Source organism: Triturus cristatus, chromosome 12 (genome assembly GCF_964204655.1).
Source record: "Triturus cristatus chromosome 12, aTriCri1.1, whole genome shotgun sequence".
NCBI lineage: Eukaryota > Metazoa > Chordata > Amphibia > Caudata > Salamandridae > Triturus > Triturus cristatus.
This window is the reverse complement of record NC_140595.1, coordinates 262,325,202-262,344,572: the sequence shown is the minus strand read 5'-3', so window position 1 is coordinate 262,344,572 and position 19,371 is coordinate 262,325,202. Positions and strand designations below refer to the sequence as shown.

Here is a 19,371-nt window from a genome sequence, read left to right as displayed (position 1 = left end):
TCTATGGCAGCCAGTAAGGGTTCTCAAGAGGACCTGGAGCCTGAGATGGAGGCCGAGGTGCCTGCCTTAAAGAGAAGAGGCAGGGGGTGTGGGAAACTGGCCCCCGAAGTTCCCACGGTTCAGGAGGAGGTAGACTTTGAGGGGGATGCCCTGGAGCCTACCGGGGAACAGGTAGCTGAACTGGGGGGCCTGCCTGAGTTGACCCATTGGCAGCAGGAAGGAGAACCCTCTAGGGAAGAGTTCTTTGAGGAGCAGAAGAGGTTCCCTTCACTCGTGGGTTTGCGGCAGCAGGCTGCAAACCAGGCAGCAGGTGATCAGTCTGGATCACATTGGATTTACTGGGAGAATGGTCTACTGTATAGTGAGCCTAAGGTTGCTGAGCCTGGGTCAGCCCGAGTGCTGGTGATACCCCAGCGCTTCAGAGCCTTTCTACTGGGGCTGGCTCATGATGTGCCTTTAGCAGGACATTTGGGGAAGGACAAGACCTTTTATTGGCCCCAAATGCGCAAGGATTCAGACACTCATTGCAGGACCTGTCAGACTTGCCAGGCAACTGGAAAGAGTGGGAGGAAGCAGAAGGCTCCTCTCCAGCCATTCCCTGTGGTCAGCACCTCCTTTGAACGGGTGGGTATTGACATTGTGGGGCCACTGGACCCCAAGACAGCCATGGGCAACAGGTTCATCCTGGTCTTGGTGGACCATGACACCCGGAACCCGGAAGCCATACCTCTGAGGACAGTGACGGACCGAGGTGGGACGAGCACTGATGGGAATTTTCTCATGAGTGGGATTCCCTAAAGAGGTGGTGTCTGACTTAGGTACAAACTTCATTTCCAAGTATATGAAGTCCCTGTGGCAGGAATGTGGGGTAACTTACAAGTTCACCACTCCTTACCACCTCCAAGGAAATGGATTGGTTGAGAGATTCAACCGAACCCTAAAAGGCATGATTATGGCTCTTGAGGAACTTATGAGGCGTAAATGGGACATCCTCTTACCATGCCTGCTCTTTGCATACTGTGAGGTGCCTCAGAAATCTCTAGGGTTCAGCCCCTTTGAGCTTCTCTATGGTCACCCAGTGAGAGGACCTCTGAGTCTGGTCAAGAAAGGCTTGGAGCAATCTCCCAGGAAACCTCCCCAGGATGTATATAGCTACATGCTGGCCTTCAGGAACCAGACTAGGCATTTCAGGCAACTCGCTAAGGCGAATCTGGAAGCCAGCCAGGAGGAGATGAAGCGGTAGTACGACCAGAATGCCACTCTGGTGGAGCTTCAGCCTGGTCAGAAAGTGTGGGTCGTGGCCCCAGTGGAGCCCTGCGCGTTCCAGGATAAGTGGACCGGACCATTTGAGGTGGTGGAGCGTAAACGTCCTGTTACCTACTTGGTGGACTTGTGATCTCCCAGGAACCCCTTGCGGGTCCTGCAATTCAACCGCCTGAAGCCCCACTTGGAGAGGTCCGAAGTGGGCATGCTCTTAGCGACAGATGCTGGAATGGAGGAGGAGACTGAGCCTCTTCCTGACCTCCTATCAGTGAAAGAGCAAGATGTGTCGGTGGATGGTATAAACCTCTCTTCCACCCTGACCCTTGAGCAACAGAATGTCTGTCACCAGTTGCTGGGACAGTTTTCTGATCGGTTCTCCCTGATTCCCAGTGTCACTGATTAGTGCGTCCATGATGTGGACACTGGAGATAGTCCTCCTGTGAAGCACAAAGTGTACAGGGTGACTGACAGGGTGAAAGCTTGCATCAAGGAGGAGGGGTGATTGAGTCATCTAACAGTCCTTGGGCCAACCCAGTGGTCTTGGTCCCAAAGGCTGCCGCACCGGGTGCCACGCCAGAACTCCGGTTCTTTGTGGACTACCGAGGGCTCAATTCAGTCATGAGGACTGACGCGCATCCTATCCCCAGAGCTGATGAGCTCATCGATCGGTTAGGGGCTGCCCGGTACCTCAGCACGTTTGACCTAACGTCTGGGTACTGGCAGATCGCCTTGACTGATGGGGCAAGAGAGAGGTCCGCATTCTCCACACCAGATGGGCACTACCAATTCCGGGTTATGCCCTTTGGAATGAAGAATGCGCCTGCCACCTTTCAGAGGTTGGTCAACCAGGTGTTGGCTGGACTGGAAGAGTTCAGTGCTGCCTACCTGGATGACATTGCGGTGTTCTGCGTCCGTTGGGAAGAACATCTGCGCCACCTCTGGGAAGTGTTGATGGCACTGCGGCGGGCAGGCCTCACGATCAAGGCGAGTAAGTGCCAGCTCGGGCGGGGTTCTGTGAAGTACGTGGGACACCAGGTTGGGAGCGGCCAGGTGGCGCCCCTACAGCCCAAGATTGAGACCATCCTGGCATGGGAACCCCCCAAAACCCAGACAGAGGTGAGAGCCTTTTTAGGACTCACTGGGTATTACAGGAGGTTTGTTAAGGGGCATGACAGCATCGTTGCCCCCTTTACAGAGCTGACTTCCAGGAAGCAGCCCAAGAGAGTGATTTGGACTGACACCTGTCAGAAAGCTTTTGAGGCCCTGAAAACTGCCATGTGCACGCCACCCGTGCTCCTGGCACCCAACTTCTCAAAAGAGTTTAGCATTCAGACAGACGCTTCAGAGCATGGTGTGGGGGCTGTTTTGTCACAGATAAATGAGGAGGGCCTAGATCAACCTGTAGCCTTCATCAGTAGGAGGTTACTTCCACGGGAACAGAGGTGGAGTGCGATTGAGCGTGAGGAATTTGCTGTGGTCTGGGTACTGAAGAAGCTGAGACCATACCTGTTTGGGACTCACTTCCGGGTTCAGACAGACCACAGGCCCCTCAGATGGTTCATGCAGATGAGGGGTGAGAATCCAAAGCTTTTGAGGTGATCCATTTCCCTACAGGGGATGGATTTCACGATGGAACACCGCCCTGGTACAGAGCACACCAATGCTGATGGTCTGTCCAGATTTTTGCCTTAGTGATGAGAACTCCCAGGAGTTAGGGTAGTTCTCCCCACATTTCAGCTGGAGGGGACCCGTGTTAGACCTGGCACCTTGGCATGGGTCTCCCTTCCATTGTTTGCTGTTGCCTCATGTGTTTTTGCTGGTGTTGGATGCTTTGGGCACTGTGTCACTGCTATTCAGTGCCACAGTGCAAGTGCTCCCTATGGTAAATTGATGTATGGATTAGTGACTCCATGATTGGATTATTTGATTTACTGGTCAGACCCTAGTACAGTGCACTGAGTGCGCCCAGGGCTTGTAAATCAAAAGCTGCTGGTGGGCTTGCAGCACTGGTTGTACCACCCACAGAAGCAGCCTGTAAAATGTGTCTCAGGTCTGCCATTGCAGAGCCTGTGTGTACTGCCATGCTTACTGGGCAAGTACACCCACTTGCCAGTTCCTGCACCTTCTCTTTTCTTCATATCAGACACCCCTATTGTAGGCCCAAGGACAGGGTGCATTGTAAGTATAAGGTAGGACATGCCCTGGTGTGTGTGGCATGTCCTAATAGTGAATTACAGCCAATTTCGTTTTTCACTATGTGGAAATTTAGCTTATAACTGATCATTATCTGCGCCATCTTGCCTCTCCCCAGCGCCACGCACAGCGAATGCACGGCCGCCATTTTAGGCACCCCACTCTCTCCCCGCTCATTCTCGATCGCCAGCGCTTTCCCCTGGCGCTGCGAGCATCCCCCGCGCGCCAGCCACCCCCGCTCTCTCATACACGGGCCATAAACCCTCTCATTCTGCGCGACCCTGCCATGGAACCACATCCCACGCCTGACCGACATCCCATACATGGTCATGCCTCTCTTTGATAACCCCCTTCCTCTGCGCCCCATTGTCCGAACCGATCCCAGGCCATCACCTAGCCCTGCGGATGCAGTTTATTGCCCCTACTGTAAGGGAAACACCCCACATCAAAGGGATTACAGTGGATCAAAGCCCCTACCCCCTGAGACCCGGCCGGTTGCACACACCCCCGGGAATTGGCGGAATGTCCAGCTGCGTGATAGCCATCTCCTACTGTAGATGGGGTGGGGACTTCTACTGTAGATATGTGTGGGAACGAGCTTGAAGTGGGGGTTCCAAGGATGTCTTTCCGTACATCAAAGTCTCAATAAGAATGTACCATGTGTAATAAAGCAATAAACCTGTGTATAAGAGGCCAGGCCTCAGAGATGCAGTTAGAGCACCTCGTGACGATACCTTGCTGTCTGATCTGATGTGTTCTGCTCCGACGGAATAAAACTTTGTTTCCTGCCTTCCAGTCTCCGGCGCCTGCCTCTTTCATTGGTAAATTATCGAGTGGTATGAGAGGCGATTACCGCCGGGCAATACTTGAAGGGTTATCGACTGAAATTGCCGCTACCATTTAACAATTGGCGTCCCAAGCGTGGGGCCCATCAGAGACACGTGGATCCAGTGGGAGAGGTCCTGACGACAGAGTGAACGACTGCAACGATCGGGAGAGCTCCTGCCCAATAGACCCTCGTCTGGCAGCCGATCATCCGAACTTCACTGGTTCCGAGCAGACCTCTCTCGAGTGATCTACGGTCCTGACTGGGAACCATCAGGAGTGCCGCAGCAATAACGGAGAGTAGAGGACGATCGGGCGCTGGAGGCGGAAGCTGAGAAACTGTCCACGCAGTCCGGGTAAGGTCGTGATACACGACAAATTGCGAAATAATTGATTGATTGTTTGAAGTTTTGAAAATACTAGTATTGCTCATTGATTGTTCTCTTTGAGATATTCGCTGTCTACAAACGGGGAGGAGTAGAAATACTCTCTCTCTCTCTCCCTTTGCAGATAGTGAAGGGTAGGTAACGCAGACTTTTGTCCCCGTTGAAACCCGTCGTGCCTATCTTTATCTCCCCACTGATTGATTGTCCGAACATTGATTGTTTTGAAGAATAGTGCTCTTTGAGATATTCTCTGTTTGCAAATAACGTAGAATAGAAATATTCTGTCTAGTCTTTGCAAATAGTGAAGGGTAGGTAACGCAGACTTTTGTCCCCGTTGTAACCCGTCGTGCCTATTTTTATCTCCCCATTGATTGATTGATTGATTGTCCGAACACTAGTTGTTCGATATTGGTTCTTTGGAGGTATTCTCTGCTTACAAATAACGAGGAATAGAGATATTCTGTCTAGTCTTTGCAAGCAGTGAAAAGATAGGTAGTGCTGACTTTTGTCCCCATTGAAACCCGTCATGCCTATCTTCTCCCCACTGATTGGTAGTTGGTTCTGCCCGGACCGCTTATTAGAGGTGGACCATCCGGCTCCACTGGAAGGCACCCCTAATAAGGACATGTTCACTAAATATGGACTAGTCGCCGTAGCTTATAGCAAGCTATGGCATAAATATACAAGGAAGGACCCCGAGAGTCAGTGGCCACTGATGGGATCCTTCGACGACCATAAGATAGAAGTGCTAGAAATGGCTCTGTGTAGCAATAAGACGACGCCTACTATGCTTGACAGTATCGGCATGTGGCGCAAAGAAGCAACGCAACGGAAAAAGAGGGAAGAAGTAAAAGCAGAAAAGGAATTACGAAAGGCAGCTCACCTTGCCGCTAGAAAGTTAGAAGAAGAAATAAAGGAGAGAAGGGAAACTAAACTAAGACAGGAGCCCGAAACCTCAGGCCAGTACGCTGTTAGGACCCCCTCTATGCTCTACCCTGAGTTGTCCTCTAAACAACGAACGAATTACTATTAGGTCCCCCAATCATTTACATGCCCCCTCCATACGCACCCTCCCAATCGGTAGTGCAACATCCACAACCCCCAAACACGAGCGAAAGCAGTACAGGGGCCTCGGTCCTCACGGCCTCCGCGCCGGCCGAGCCTCTTGTACTGAACACGACGTCGGCAACGACGTTGGATGACCCTGAGATAAGAAAGAAAGATTCCACCAGAATGAATCGATTAACAAAGGATAAACGAGCAGGAATTGACAAGATAGTAGGGACACTGGTGGAGCGGAAGGAAAGTGAGGAGTATATAACAGACGTGTATAACTCGTATGCCGACAGCCGCAGACGACACTTTGTCGTACGACTTTGTTATCACGCCCTGAATGCATATGAGGATAGGTACCACGATAAAGGTCCTGAAGGCTTAGCGGCCCTATATAGGAAAGTAGACATTGGGGAAGAAGGAGAGGGCGATGTGACGAACCTCTTCACTCGTACACTCGAGGTCTATCGACACCTTAAAGAACACAGGCAGACAACCAAAACAGAAACCCCCATAGCGGCTAAGCCCCAGGAAGGAAGGACTGATACCATGATGCCCATCAAAGAGGCCGACCCCTACTGTGTCCCCCCACGAGGTCAGGGAACACATGACGACATCAACCACCAAGATGCGAAGGGGAGGGTTGTATATAATTGGGTCTACCAGCCATGGGACCGACAAGATATTTTGACCTTTAGAAAAACTCTACCCGACTTAAGAAAGAACCCGACTGCCTTCTACACCGAACTAGGTACAGCCTTAGGCTCAACAATAATGACTTTAGCAGATATCGACTTGTTCTTCGGATTATGTCTGCCGGCTGATGTGTGGAAACAAATCCGGAAAGTTGACCACACTGAGCCGTTCGGATATACCTGGGTACAACTCGATACCATAGATAAACAGTGAGAACCGGGGCAGAAACCCCCGAAAGCCATATTAGAGCTCCCAGACAAGATTGTACTTAAGTTGAAGACTCTAATCCCAGAAAGAAAGGTAGATTGGTCAATAGTGACGGCTTGTCGCCAGAAACCCCAGGAGGATGTGTCTGAATACTTCTCTCGGTTCGAGACTGTGTTTTCCGATTATAGTGGCCAGGACATGACCACTGCAACCGGACATCACCTCTTTGTCCAGAATTATGTGAAGGGTCTATCACAAGAAGTTTCTCAGAAGCTGCAGACCAGCGAGAGTAGTTGGGCAGCCTCCAAACCCGCAGCTATCCTCCAGATGGCCCAATACTACGAAAACCAAAAGAATGAGAACGATAGGGCGTCAGAAAGGAAGAAAAAGGAACTAAAGGAGAGGGTAATGATAGCACAGTTGCAAGGGGTGACCATAGGAAGAGAACCCCCGAAAGGGAATTACCAACCAACCGCCCCTAGAAAGCTACCCCCTAGAGACCATACCCCTGCACCCTACAACGGACGGAGAGACTTAGATGGGAATCAATGTGCGTTCTGTAGAGGGTTCGGACACTGGAAATCCCAGTGCCCGGTCCTTCTGGAAATGAACAAAAATAGGGACCCCAGAGACACAGCATATGACCCCAGAAATAGAGGACAGGGACGAGGGTACACGAACGACGCCATCAACGACAGGCCAGGCAGACCAAACACCTTTGATCGCCCCCGACAAAACCAGTGTCAACAGTCCGACTATGAAAGCACCCATGACTTCGCATAGGACCGCCAGGGGCAAGGGAGGGATCCAGTCGAACTCCGTGTTGACCAGCAAGGTCCTTACGTCACTGCTAAGGTCTTGGGCACAAAATCTCCATTCCTGGTAGACACTGGGGCGACACGTAGTGCGTTATCCAAACGACTGATTCCTAGGGCACCCTTGTCTGGCTCACATGTAACCTCAATAGGCTTCGATGGAACGCCCTCCACTAACCCCTTATCAGCACCAATCTCCTTTGACTTAGAAGATAACACCACTGACGCGACCTTTCTGCTCTCCTCCAACACCCCCGATGCTATTATGGGACTTGATTTGCTAAAACATTTTCGAGCTACCATCAGATGCTCCCCAGACGGAGTTCGAGTCATCCTACACGATAACCCAGATCTGTCCAGACCCTGTCACACACGGCGTATGCTCTCTATAACCGATGCTGACATGTCCCTACTCGACACATTACCTTCACACCTATGGGCTAAAACCGACTCAGATGTAGGGCGCATGGTGATCGACCCGGTACACATAACCGTCCGACCGGACGCAGTGCTCCCAAAGCTTCCACAGTATCGGATATCACCCGAAGGCGAGAAGGCATTGGTGGAAATCATCGAGTCCCTAGTCGAGGCAGGAGTGGTAGAAGAAGTAGTCAGTAATGTTTGCAACAGCCCTATCCTACCCATTGTAAAGAAGCAAGGCGAGGGAGATGAGAAAGCCTACCGTTTCATTGTTGATTTGCGAGAGGTTAACAAAGTAGTCATACCCCAGTACCCCGTGGTCTCAGACATCACCACCATCCTCACCCTGATTCCATCCACTGCCACCACCTTTACTGTTATTGATCTCAAGAACGCATTCTTTTCCATCCCCATCCACCCAGACAGCCGCTACCTGTTCGGCTTCACTTTAAAAGCCCGTTCGTACAGATTCTGCAGGGCACCCCAAGGCTACACTGAGAGTCCCAGTATTTATAGCCAAGCCCTCAAGAGGCAACTAGATGCAGTCCAACTACCCGATGGAGTGGTGTTGATACAGTACGTCGATGACATTCTTTTGGCGGCCGACACCACTCCACTTGCCGTCACAGCCACCATTCACCTCCTCCGCTTCCTTGCGGAGAACGGTCACAAGGTCTCCAGAAAGAAATTGCAATTCTGCCAGCCCCAAGTAACGTATCTAGGCCACCTACTATCCAAAGACGGGAGGAAACTTACCCCTGACCGAATTCAGACCATCCTAGAAACCCCTGTTCCCAAAACTCAGAAGCAAGTGCGGTCCCTAGTAGGCCTCACCTCCTTTTGTCGACAATGGTTGCCAAACTTCAGTCTTATCGTAAAACCTCTGCTTTCCCTGCTGGCTAAAGATGTCCCCTTCCCCCTCCCCTGGACACCCGAATGTCAATCCTCCTTCAAAGAATTACGAGACGCCCTCTGTTCGGCCCCAGTCCTAGGAACCCCAGACTACACTAAACCTTTCTCCCTCTACACCCACGAAAGGGAGGGATGTGCGTTGTCTGTCCTAACCCAGTCCATAGGCCCTAAACAACGCCCTTGTGCCTACTTCTCTGCCACTCTTGACCCTGTAGCCAGAGCTTTGCCCGCCTGCCTTGGAGCAGTAGCCGCCGCGGCTATCTCTATCCGGCAAAGCGAGGGGATCGTGCTCTCAAACCCCCTCACAGTATTGGTACCCCATGCGGTTGACACCCTCCTGAACCAAACCAAGACTCAACACCTGACTAGCGCACGACTGACTGGTTATGAACTGACTCTGCTTGCACCCCACATCACATTGAAACGATGCACCACTCTGAATCCAGCTACTCTACTGCCTCTCCCTGACGCTGACCACAATGCGTCCCCTATACATGATTGCGTGACCCTCACCGACGAACAAACCAAGAGTAGGGTTGACCTCCGGGATACTGCCTTCCCGGACCCTGACGGAGAGCTGTGGGTGGATGGCTCATGCATCAAGCTCCCCGATGGCACCACCTCAGCTGCCTATGCAGTCACCACAGCCCGAACAGTTGTTGAGACAGCCCGCATCACACAGCGATCCGCACAGGCGGCGGAACTAATTGCTCTCACACGAGCCTGCATCCTGGCAGCAGGGACAACCGCAAACATTTACACAGACAGTCAGTACGCCTTCGGGGTAGTTCACCACTTTGGGCTCTTCTGGAAAGAGAGGGGATTCTTGACTTCTCATGGCACACCCATCCTGCATGGAGATCTAGTCTCTGCCCTGACCGAAGCAGTCCTCCTCCCCACACGGTTAGCTGTGATCAAATGCCAGGCACACAAGAAGGTGACAGACATTATAGGACAGGGAAATGCACTGGCTGACATTACTGCCCGAACCACAGCCGAGAATAGGTCCACGACCCGTATGTACGTGACCAGGTCACAAACTGAGAAATGGAAGGATGCTAGGGAAACAATCAGGGATATCCAACTAGCCAGCACACCACACGAATTAACTGAATGGGCCCGGGTGGGATTGAAGGACGATGACGGTTGCTGGCGAACTAAAGACTTGAACAAATGGTTGCTACCAGATTCATACTTGATCCCCATGCTGACCATGGCACACTCCCCCGCACACATAGGGTCTGCCCCCATGATCGAGCTCATCTCCAAAGTCTGGCACAACGACAAAATCCCAGACTCAGCCAAACGTCTGGTCCAACAATGCCTAGTATGCCTCCAACACAACCCTGGGAAAGGAACTGCTGTACCCCGGGGAGGGTTTGGGGTCCCCAATCACCCCTTTGAAGTCCTACAAATGGACTATGTCCAGTTAGAAAGGTGCCAAGGTTTGAAGTACGTACTTGTCGTTGTGTGTGCCTTCAGCAAGTGGGTGGAAGCCTACCCAACCCATGACAACACCGCTATGACTACCGCAAAAGTACTACTGAAGGAATTCTTCCCCCGATACGGCCTTTGTCGAATTTTGTGGAGCGACAACGGCCCCCACTTCGTAGCCGAAGTTATCCAACTCATCTTAAAAGGGTTGGGTGTAAAACAGAAATTTCATGCGGTCTTCCATCCCCAATCTGCAGGCTTGGTTGAGCGACACAATGCCACATTGAAGCTTAAGATAGCAAAAATAGTCGCCACCACAGGACTGAGATGGCCAGACGCTCTCCCGCTAGCATTGCTATCAATGCGTTCCACCCCCACTAAACACCACTTAACCCCCTACGAGGTCGTTTTCGGGCGGCCCATGAACCTTTGGGCTGCTCCAAAGCCAACATCCATCCACGACGTCCCAGACGTCCTCATGTCTGACTATTTGTATAACCTAACTAAAACGTTGTCTGTCATCCATCAGCAGGTGCTGCACGCCATTCCCGATGTTTCCAGGGGCCCCGGACACGACATCCAACCCGGTGACTTCGTCTTAGTGCGTAACTTCCAGCGCACCAAGAGTCTGGAGCCCCGGTGGACGGGCCCCCTGCAAGTCCTGATCACCACCCGGACAGCTCTTCGAGTGGAGGGGAAACGCAATTGGCTGCATGCACACCACTGCAAGAAGGTATCACCGACCCTGACAACCACGGACAACATCACCGCCCAAGAAGAACTTCTGGACAAAGACCGACCATCCCTGAGCCGCTGCCCAGATACAGAGACACTTGAGTTAGTAAGATATCCTGATCCCACCGTGCCATCCAAGGAAGGGTATAACTTGCGACGAAAGGAGAGAACTTCTGCTAAGCAGACCACAGGCTAAGTGGAAATCTCAGAGCGGTAGCCTAGTCACCTCAAAGGCCACCAGGAGAGAAACTAAACAAAGTCTGTGGTTCTGCCCGCTACCGAGTCTCTTGAAGGTGAGGGAAGCGCCCGACATGAAGATGATGGAAGTAACCGGACGTCCGAAGATCCACTACAAAAACCCAAAGACTGACCGAATGCACAGCTTAAAGACTATTGCACTTTTCATTACCCTTCTCTTTTGCCTTCTCCTCGTGGTCACCTTCTGGATCATGGAGGAGAGCACACCCGCTCATAAGACATTGCTGACCACCGTTCAACCTACCACCACGAAAGAACACCATCTGATCTCACTTTCACCCCAACTCCGAGAAAGGCGTAAGGAGTTCTGGAATAACTCTTTTGTGCAGTTGCTCCACCAACACAATCTTGCCGCCAACGCCACTAATTGCTGGATCTGTGGGTTGCTACCACATGCTACTGGACACTCTATCCCTTTCATCTCTTCACCTTTTTCTGTCCATGGTTCCTGCCTCGCCTGGCTAATCCTCCTGCAAGAAAGGTACAAGGACAATGCCACTTCCGGCAGAACCATGTCACACTTCTACCATGGGTTCTGGCTGAACAAAACTGGAAGAACTTCTGCCCTCTGAGATCGAACACTTCCTTTCACATGGACATCCCTGCCGAGTTGAAATGCAAGTGTTCAACAACCCAGCCAGACCCACCTTCTCTTACCTCCGGAAACGGACGGCCGCCACCCTAACAGCGGCCCTGTCCGTCATCAACATCACTGGATTTGTGTGCCTCGAAGGGCTGGGGGCGCAGCTGGTGGGCCACAGCTCCTGCCTCATCACCCGAACATTGGACTCAGTTGACCCACCCTCCTTTGTTGCCTCCCCGAATATGTACTTCGTCTGTGGTACTAAGGCCTACACCTGGCTTCCGAAAGGTTGGGGAGGCACCTGCTACATCGCCTTTGTCCTTCCTCCGACATATGTGGCTCCAGCAAACCATCACCGACAGAAACGGGCCAAAGACATTGTGCAAGCCGACTCCGCCGGAGCACAGTTCATGGACGCAGTAAAAGGCCTTGTTCCACTCTGGGGTCCAATGGCAAACAGCCGTGCCATCCGCCACTTAACCCAGGCAGTCGAAACGGCGATGAACATTACGGCTGGCGCCCTCGCCAACAACACCGCCGAGCTCCAGGCCGTCCGCTTAGTGGCCCTTCAGAACCGCCTCGTTCTAGATGTGGTTCTGGCTGATCGTGGAGGAGCATGCCGCATCATTGGGTCCAGCTGTTGTACCTACGTACCGGATAACTCACCCTCAGTCTACAAAGCAATTGAACACCTCCACAGGCTGTCCGCAGAGGTCCATCAAGAGCAAGAAGAATGGTCACTGGGGAGTTGGTTTTGGGACACTATTAAAAGTTGGGGATGGAGGCTGTTTTCATTTATCCTAATACCGATTGTGATACTATGTAGATGTTGCTTGGGGATTCAGTGTCTGCCACCTTTATGTTCGCTTTTTATGAACTGCATCTGCCCTAAGACTTTGGACTTTGAAACAGAGCGAATGAAAGCTCTGTATGAGGTGGAAATTCGTAGTATTATGGGGATAGATCCGAACTAGACAAGCTGGCGAGATATGTTAAAAGGGAGGACTGTGGAAATTTAGCTTGTAACTGAACATTATCTGCGCCATCTTGCCTCTCCCCAGCGCCACGCACAGCGAATGCACGGCCGCCATTTTAGGCACCCCACCCTCTCCCCGCTCATTCTCGATCGCCAGCGCTTTCCCCGGCGCTGCGAGCATCCCCCGCACGCCGGCCACCCCCGCTCTCTCATACACGGGCCATAAACCCTCTCATTCTGCGCGACCCTGCCATGGAACCACATCCCACGCCTGACCGACATCCCATACATGGTCATGCCTCTCTTTGATAACCCCCTTCCTCTGTGCCCCATTGTCCGAACCGATCCCAGGCCATCACCTAGCCCTGCGGATGCAGTTTATTGCCCCTACTGTAAGGGAAACACCCCACATCAAAGGGATTACAGTGGATCAAAGCCCCTACCCCCTGAGACCCGGCCGGTTGCACACACCCCCGGGAATTGGCGGAATGTCCAGCTGCGTGATAGCCATCTCCTACTGTAGATGGGGTGGGGACTTCTACTGTAGATATGTGTGGGAACAAGCTTGAAGTGGGGGTTCCAAGGATGTCTTTCCGTACATCAAAGTCTCAATAAGGATGTACCATGTGTAATAAAGCAATAAACCTGTGTATAAGAGGCCAGGCCTCAGAGATGCAGTTAGAGCACCTCGTGACGATACCTTGCTGTCTGATCTGATGTGTTCTGCTCCGACGGAATAAAACTTTGTTTCCTGCCTTCCAGTCTCCGGCGTCTGCCTCTTTCATTGGTAAGTTATCGAGTGGTATGAGAGGCGATTACCGCCGGGCAATACTTGAAGGGTTATCGACTGAAATTGCTGCTACCATTTAACAACTATTGCAAGGCTACCTGTTCCCCATAGGCCAGAATGGGCAGTTTGATTATCACATCTTATATTCCTAACTGACTCAGGGAACTAGGTAGAAATTCGAGTTTGGTATGCCTGAACTCAGAATGATAAAATACATCTTTTAGTGAAGTTGGTTTTAACATTCTGTGTTTGAAAGTACCACTTTTAGAAAGTAGGTATTTTCTTGTCTAACCATCCAAGCCTGCCTCTGCTAGGTTGTGTATTCCTTGTCTGGAGTTTGAGTGACAGGGGCTGGGGTATTCCAGGAGACAGGGTGAGTCAGCACAGGGCTGAATAGAGAGATCTGCATGCAGATGGGTGGGAGGAGTTGCACCTGGGACCTGAATAGGGCTGTGCCTTCCCACCACAATGCTGGCTCCACCTCCTGTGGTGCATCTGATGTCCCTGGCCTACACTGTGAAAGGAAAGAAGGTGTCTTGTCAACAAAGTGCTCCAGGGCTGACCAGAACAGGTTTGGACTAGGCAAAGGCCTCTCTGCCTTCAGAGAGCAAAGGGAAAATGAGTAAAAAAAGAGGGGACCCAAACCCCAGAACTTTATATCACTTTGGGAAACAAGAAGAACCTTTGCTGAGGAGAGGAACCAGAGAAACTGAGGAGGAGACTATCCCTAAGCGGAGTGCTGTTTGGGAGATTGGCCTGCAGTGGTTGCCTAACTGCCAAAGAAAGGAGAAAGGGACTTTGTGTGTACTTTAATCAACTTGTGAAGGATCTCCAAGAGCTTGAGAGAGAGCTTGCCTCCTGCTGAAGTCTCAGGGACAACAGACTTTACCCACCAGCTCCCCAAAAGTTTATTTGAAGTGCCTGCAGTTGTGTTGGGCTTTCTGAGGGACTGCGTGGCGCAAGGAGCTGGAAGCGCGACTCGCGAAGAAGAAGCGTGTCGCCGCCGCAGCTGCTGTCGTTGCATCACTGAAGAAGGGTGTCACCGCTGCACCTGTCGCAGCACATCTCCGAAGCGTCTCGCATCACCGGAGAAGCGTGTCGCCGCGGCAGCCGCTGTCGTTGCATCACTGAAGAAGGGTGTCGCCGCTGCAGCTGTCGCATCGCATCACCGAAGCGTCTCACATCCCCGGAGAAGAGTGTCGCCGTTGCATCAGATGCCGTCGCATCACATGCCGTCACATCACCGGAGAAGCGTGTCGCAGGGCCTGTCGCGGCTCAGAAGAATTGTTGAGTCGCCCCACGGCCATCAGGCGTGCACGCATCGTGTCGCAACAAGAAGATGACGCCATTTTGTTTCTTTGCACCGGATCTTCATCACATCACGGCGTTGCGGGCCGCATTGCCACGGAAGCGCAGTAAGAAACCGATGCATCACCTCCCCACGCTGAGAAGAACCGACGCATCCCCTACGCATCAGTAGGGACCCGACGCATCACTGTTCTTGCGTGTATGGAACCGACGCATCAACTTCCCTGCAACTCTTTTGTTGTATAGCGTTACGCATCCAAAGGTACATTGAACTTAAAGTGTTGCATTTACCATCTTAAGAGAACTAAGCTAATTCTACCATTTGTAAAGTACAGTATTGTGGATTTTTGTCGTTTCTGGTCTTGTGTTAAGTCTATATAAAAGATACTTATTTTTATACTACAACTTGTGTGGTGTCCATCTGTAGTGTTGTCACTGGGTTATTGTATGTGTTCACAAATGCTTTACACACTGCCTCTGAGATAAGCCTGTCTGCTCGTGCCAAGCTACCAAGGGGGTGAGCAGGGGTTATTTTAAGAGTGTACCCCCTTTCCCTGACTAGAAGCAAGGGTCCCTATTTGGACAAAGGTAACTGCCTCTGCCACTTAGAGACCCCTCAGTTCTAACAGGACTTCGGTCTTTTCTGCATATAATTTTAAGCAATGGTTGTCCATTAATTGCAAGACAGCAATCATGCATTTGTTGAAACGTACAGCTACTTCTTCTGAGATTTTACCAATGGGAACGATAATTTGATTATCGTTCGCATAAAATATTGTAGAGAAACCGAACTATCTTATCAAACCCAAAAGAGGGGCCACATAAATATTAAATAATGTGGGGCTAATTAAAAAGCCCTGTGGAACGCCACAATGTAAAGGGGAAGATTTTGACCTAAAATCTCCTATACTAACAGTTTGCTCTCTTCGGTTGTGAAAGGCACATAAGAGCTTAAAGGCCGTGCCTTTGACGCCTATTAGCAATAAGCTCTGTAGCAGTAATTCGTCTGCTTCTTTATTTGATAATTAAGACTCATACAACAAAAATGAAATACAGATTTTGATATTAAATTTCCAAGATTCTACCTTATTGTTTTATAGCCACACAATGTGTACCAATAAGCTACTATAGCCGAGAGACGCGGATGAACGCGGGTTAAGAGACCAGATTCCCAGCAAGGTCAAGAATGGAGTAGTATGGTTGTAGGAAATCACCTTCCCAATCAGTGGGACCTCTTACATCAAAAGCAGTTTATTTACTCACAGATAACGGGGACATTACATCATCCAGTAATAACACGATGCCTTCATAGCTGTTCTTAAAGTTTGATGAATGGTCTTGCTTATAGGATGCTAACTTAATATCATTATCTGCAACGATTTCTGTATTCACCTCAGATTAAAATGACATGATCACTGTTTCTACTAAAACGCCCTTATAAAATGTATTTTGCAGACAGGAAAGTTCTGTAGTGCGGCCAGCAGTATTGAAATATGTTCTGCAGCAGTCTCTCCTTACAATATAGAAGAAAAAATGTACGAAGGACATGAAAATTTGAAGAATGTTCTCTTACCTTCCACTGAAACTTCAAAACGACGCAGCAGGGGAAACCGAAGTAAGAGTTCATTCCTTTATTTAGTTATTGAACAGATTTGTGTGTTGCACTTGTGCTGGGTGATATTAGTGTACTTTACATAAGAACACCCATGTCCATTCATGTGAATAGCATTACTGCGGGCAGCTGAAATGGGGAAAAGTGGACAAAAAAGAAATCTGTCCATTGGAGGGCTGAGACAGCCGAAATAATGTAAGTAAATCTTTCTGAAGGACAACATTGTGGGTCGGGTCTTTGGCTCAATAGAGAGAGAGAGAGAGAGGGAGAGAGAGAGAGAGTTCCTAAAGTTGCTTTGCACAACCAAGAAGGTCTTGGGAAGTTCTGACTTTGGTTGCGGTTATCGCAATTCATATATTTTTCAAATTCTTTGCAGCACATTGTTTTTGGTGGCAATTTGTCAGTGACAGTACTTTGCTCCTGCTACTACTGTGTTTATTGGTAAATGGTATCATCTGTTATTATAGTAGAGAAGGCTGATAGTTGAGCAAAAGGTGAAATAATACTTATTTCTCCTCATCACAATTGGAAGCTCGCATAATAATTGTTCTGTATCATAAGGTTCCACTTAAGTAATGGGATCCTAGTAGGTTAGCATAGTGATAATCCTTGACCAACGCAGAGTTAAGTAGAAAATTCAGGGCATACATTAGTATTGCATTGTTCCCTTTACAACAGCAGGTTGTTAAATACTATGATCTGAGCGCTCCTAAAATTGTGAATCAATAGTTCCCACAATGAAATCGGGAAGATTCAAGGGCCTGTGTACTTAAGAAATTTTTGGGGCAGTATGATCCAGATGTATTTGGTTTATGGGTAGGGTGGTAGTGCCTACAGCAAAGCAGAGAGTGAAGAATGATCTGAAAGGGAATAGGTCTTTACAATTCCCCTTGTGATGACAGCTCGTTAGATTCTTAGGCACGCACAGGTTTGTACCAACGTACTTGCTTGAGCCAAAGAAATAAGCAGGCTGTGGCCAGCGCATCCCCCACAACTTACCTGGCCTCAATGCATATTAGGCAACTATCACATCCTGTCCGAGACGTTTTTATTTATGTGGGTTACTGGAACACACCCTCAAAGGATGCACACATAAGAAATCCAAACTATTATTTAAAAAGGCTTTATTAACATGTTAAAGTTCTATTTTAGTGCAGAATATATGGAAAAATGTAAATACACATATAAGAATTACGGTGTGCAAAATGAAGGAACTAAATGTACATATTTTAAGTATTGGGAACATGACAGATGGTAGTTCTTGATTAAAACTTTTTTGTTCAAATGTCTTTATTTAAAAGAAAAAATAAATTTGTAATACAATAGCAATACAATATATCAGAATCAAATATATACTAAATTAATATCGAAGAATTTCAGAGTAAAAAGATTTCATAACGAGTTAATGGACTGGGATAAAAAGAGTTCTAAACATATTGTTATTTGAACAAGTGAGCAAATACATATATGACACGTAGTATATGTTAAAAAACTCATCAAGTAATAATATAAATCCCTGGTATATATGGATCAGACAAAGCAACAACCTGTATCATGATAAATACATATACCAGTTGTATTGCTTGATAAATAAGATTGAACAGCAAGAGAAACCAGGGGGGAAGAAAAATAAAAGAACATTCTGGGGAAAAGACAGAAAAAAGAAAAGAGATGAATCAAGAGAAGGGAGGGGACATCTACTCCAATGAAGGAAATAAATTACGAAATGAAATCAAAAGGATACTGAGCTGCCAACCCCTGAGAGGACAAATTCATATAGTTGTCCAGAGACTGCCAAACATTACTAGAAATGGAAGGCGAGTAATGTTTCTCCTCAACAAAAGTATGAGCTCCACAAAGGTATGAGACCCATGCCCACCAGGTATGATAAGATAGAAGATGAAAAGATTTCCATTCTGTTAGTATAATTTTAACAGCAATGGATAAAATTAAATCTAATAGCTCCAGATCCGTATTGTCAAGGGGTAAAGGAATAGCTGTAGCCTATGGACCCAATAGAATCATAGGTAAGGAAAGCTCTATAGTTATATTAAAGATTGATGATAAGTGTTTCCGTATCAGGCCCCAGAAGGAGTGCAATAATGTACGTTTGAAAACCATATGTTGATGAGTGCCTGGTTCTAGGTTACAATTCCAACAAAGATCCCTATCCCGTAGTTTCAACTTGTGTAAACGAGCAGGGGTCCAATGAAGGAGATTTAATGTAAAGAATTTGGATTGAATAAGAGAAGGAGCAATCTTATTATGTAGGGATAACTTCCCAATCAATTGCCAGGTCTCTTGTGAAATATGTTTAAAAATGTCATCTTCAAAATGATGAGACCATTTATCATATGAAATTGTAGACTCTGAAGGGAGTGGCGAGGATAAAAATGTATAGATTTTTGATGCGGTATGGCCTGAGCGTAACCACATAGAAAGAAGTGAAGCAGTAACCAAATCTGTAGAGAGGGATATTTTAGAAAGTATAACCTTTAGTTAAAAAAAAGAGTAAAAGTTCATGTTGCAAAGATTATATTTCCTAGCCAAGAAAGAGAAGGGAAGAGGGTCATGATTAGAGTCATAAAGATCTTTCACCAATCTAATACCACTAGCAGCCCACGAAGAGGCTGTACCAGGATGGATGTCAGTGACAATTTTAGGATTGTACCATAACGAGGACCATCTTGATTTATGAATAGGTTTGGATACTTTTTTATCAATATATTTTAGTGCATTAATCGTGTCTAATATAATACGATGAGAATGATCAAGGACGAGCTTAGAAGCCATGAGAAAGGAAGAAGTGAAAAGAGGAGTACACAACTCACGTTCAGTTTAAATCCAAGGGGGTATATGTTGGGAATCTGTTAAGAACCAAAGTGCACCTTGAGACGCTAGGAAG

At 48.8% G+C, this 19,371-nt stretch overlaps 1 protein-coding gene across 3 annotated transcripts in view; it reads left to right on the top strand.

The window, feature by feature from the left end:
• Positions 1-19,371, top strand: part of LOC146775817 (FH1/FH2 domain-containing protein 1-like) — a 2,636,482-nt gene that overhangs the window by 2,585,980 nt on the left and 31,131 nt on the right. For all 3 annotated transcript variants that reach the window (XM_085639988.1, XM_085639986.1, XM_085639987.1), the window contains one exon: positions 16,310-16,469. In XM_085639988.1, the coding sequence (XP_085496114.1) occupies positions 16,310-16,469 (160 nt within the window). The remainder of the gene's footprint in view (positions 1-16,309; positions 16,470-19,371) is intronic.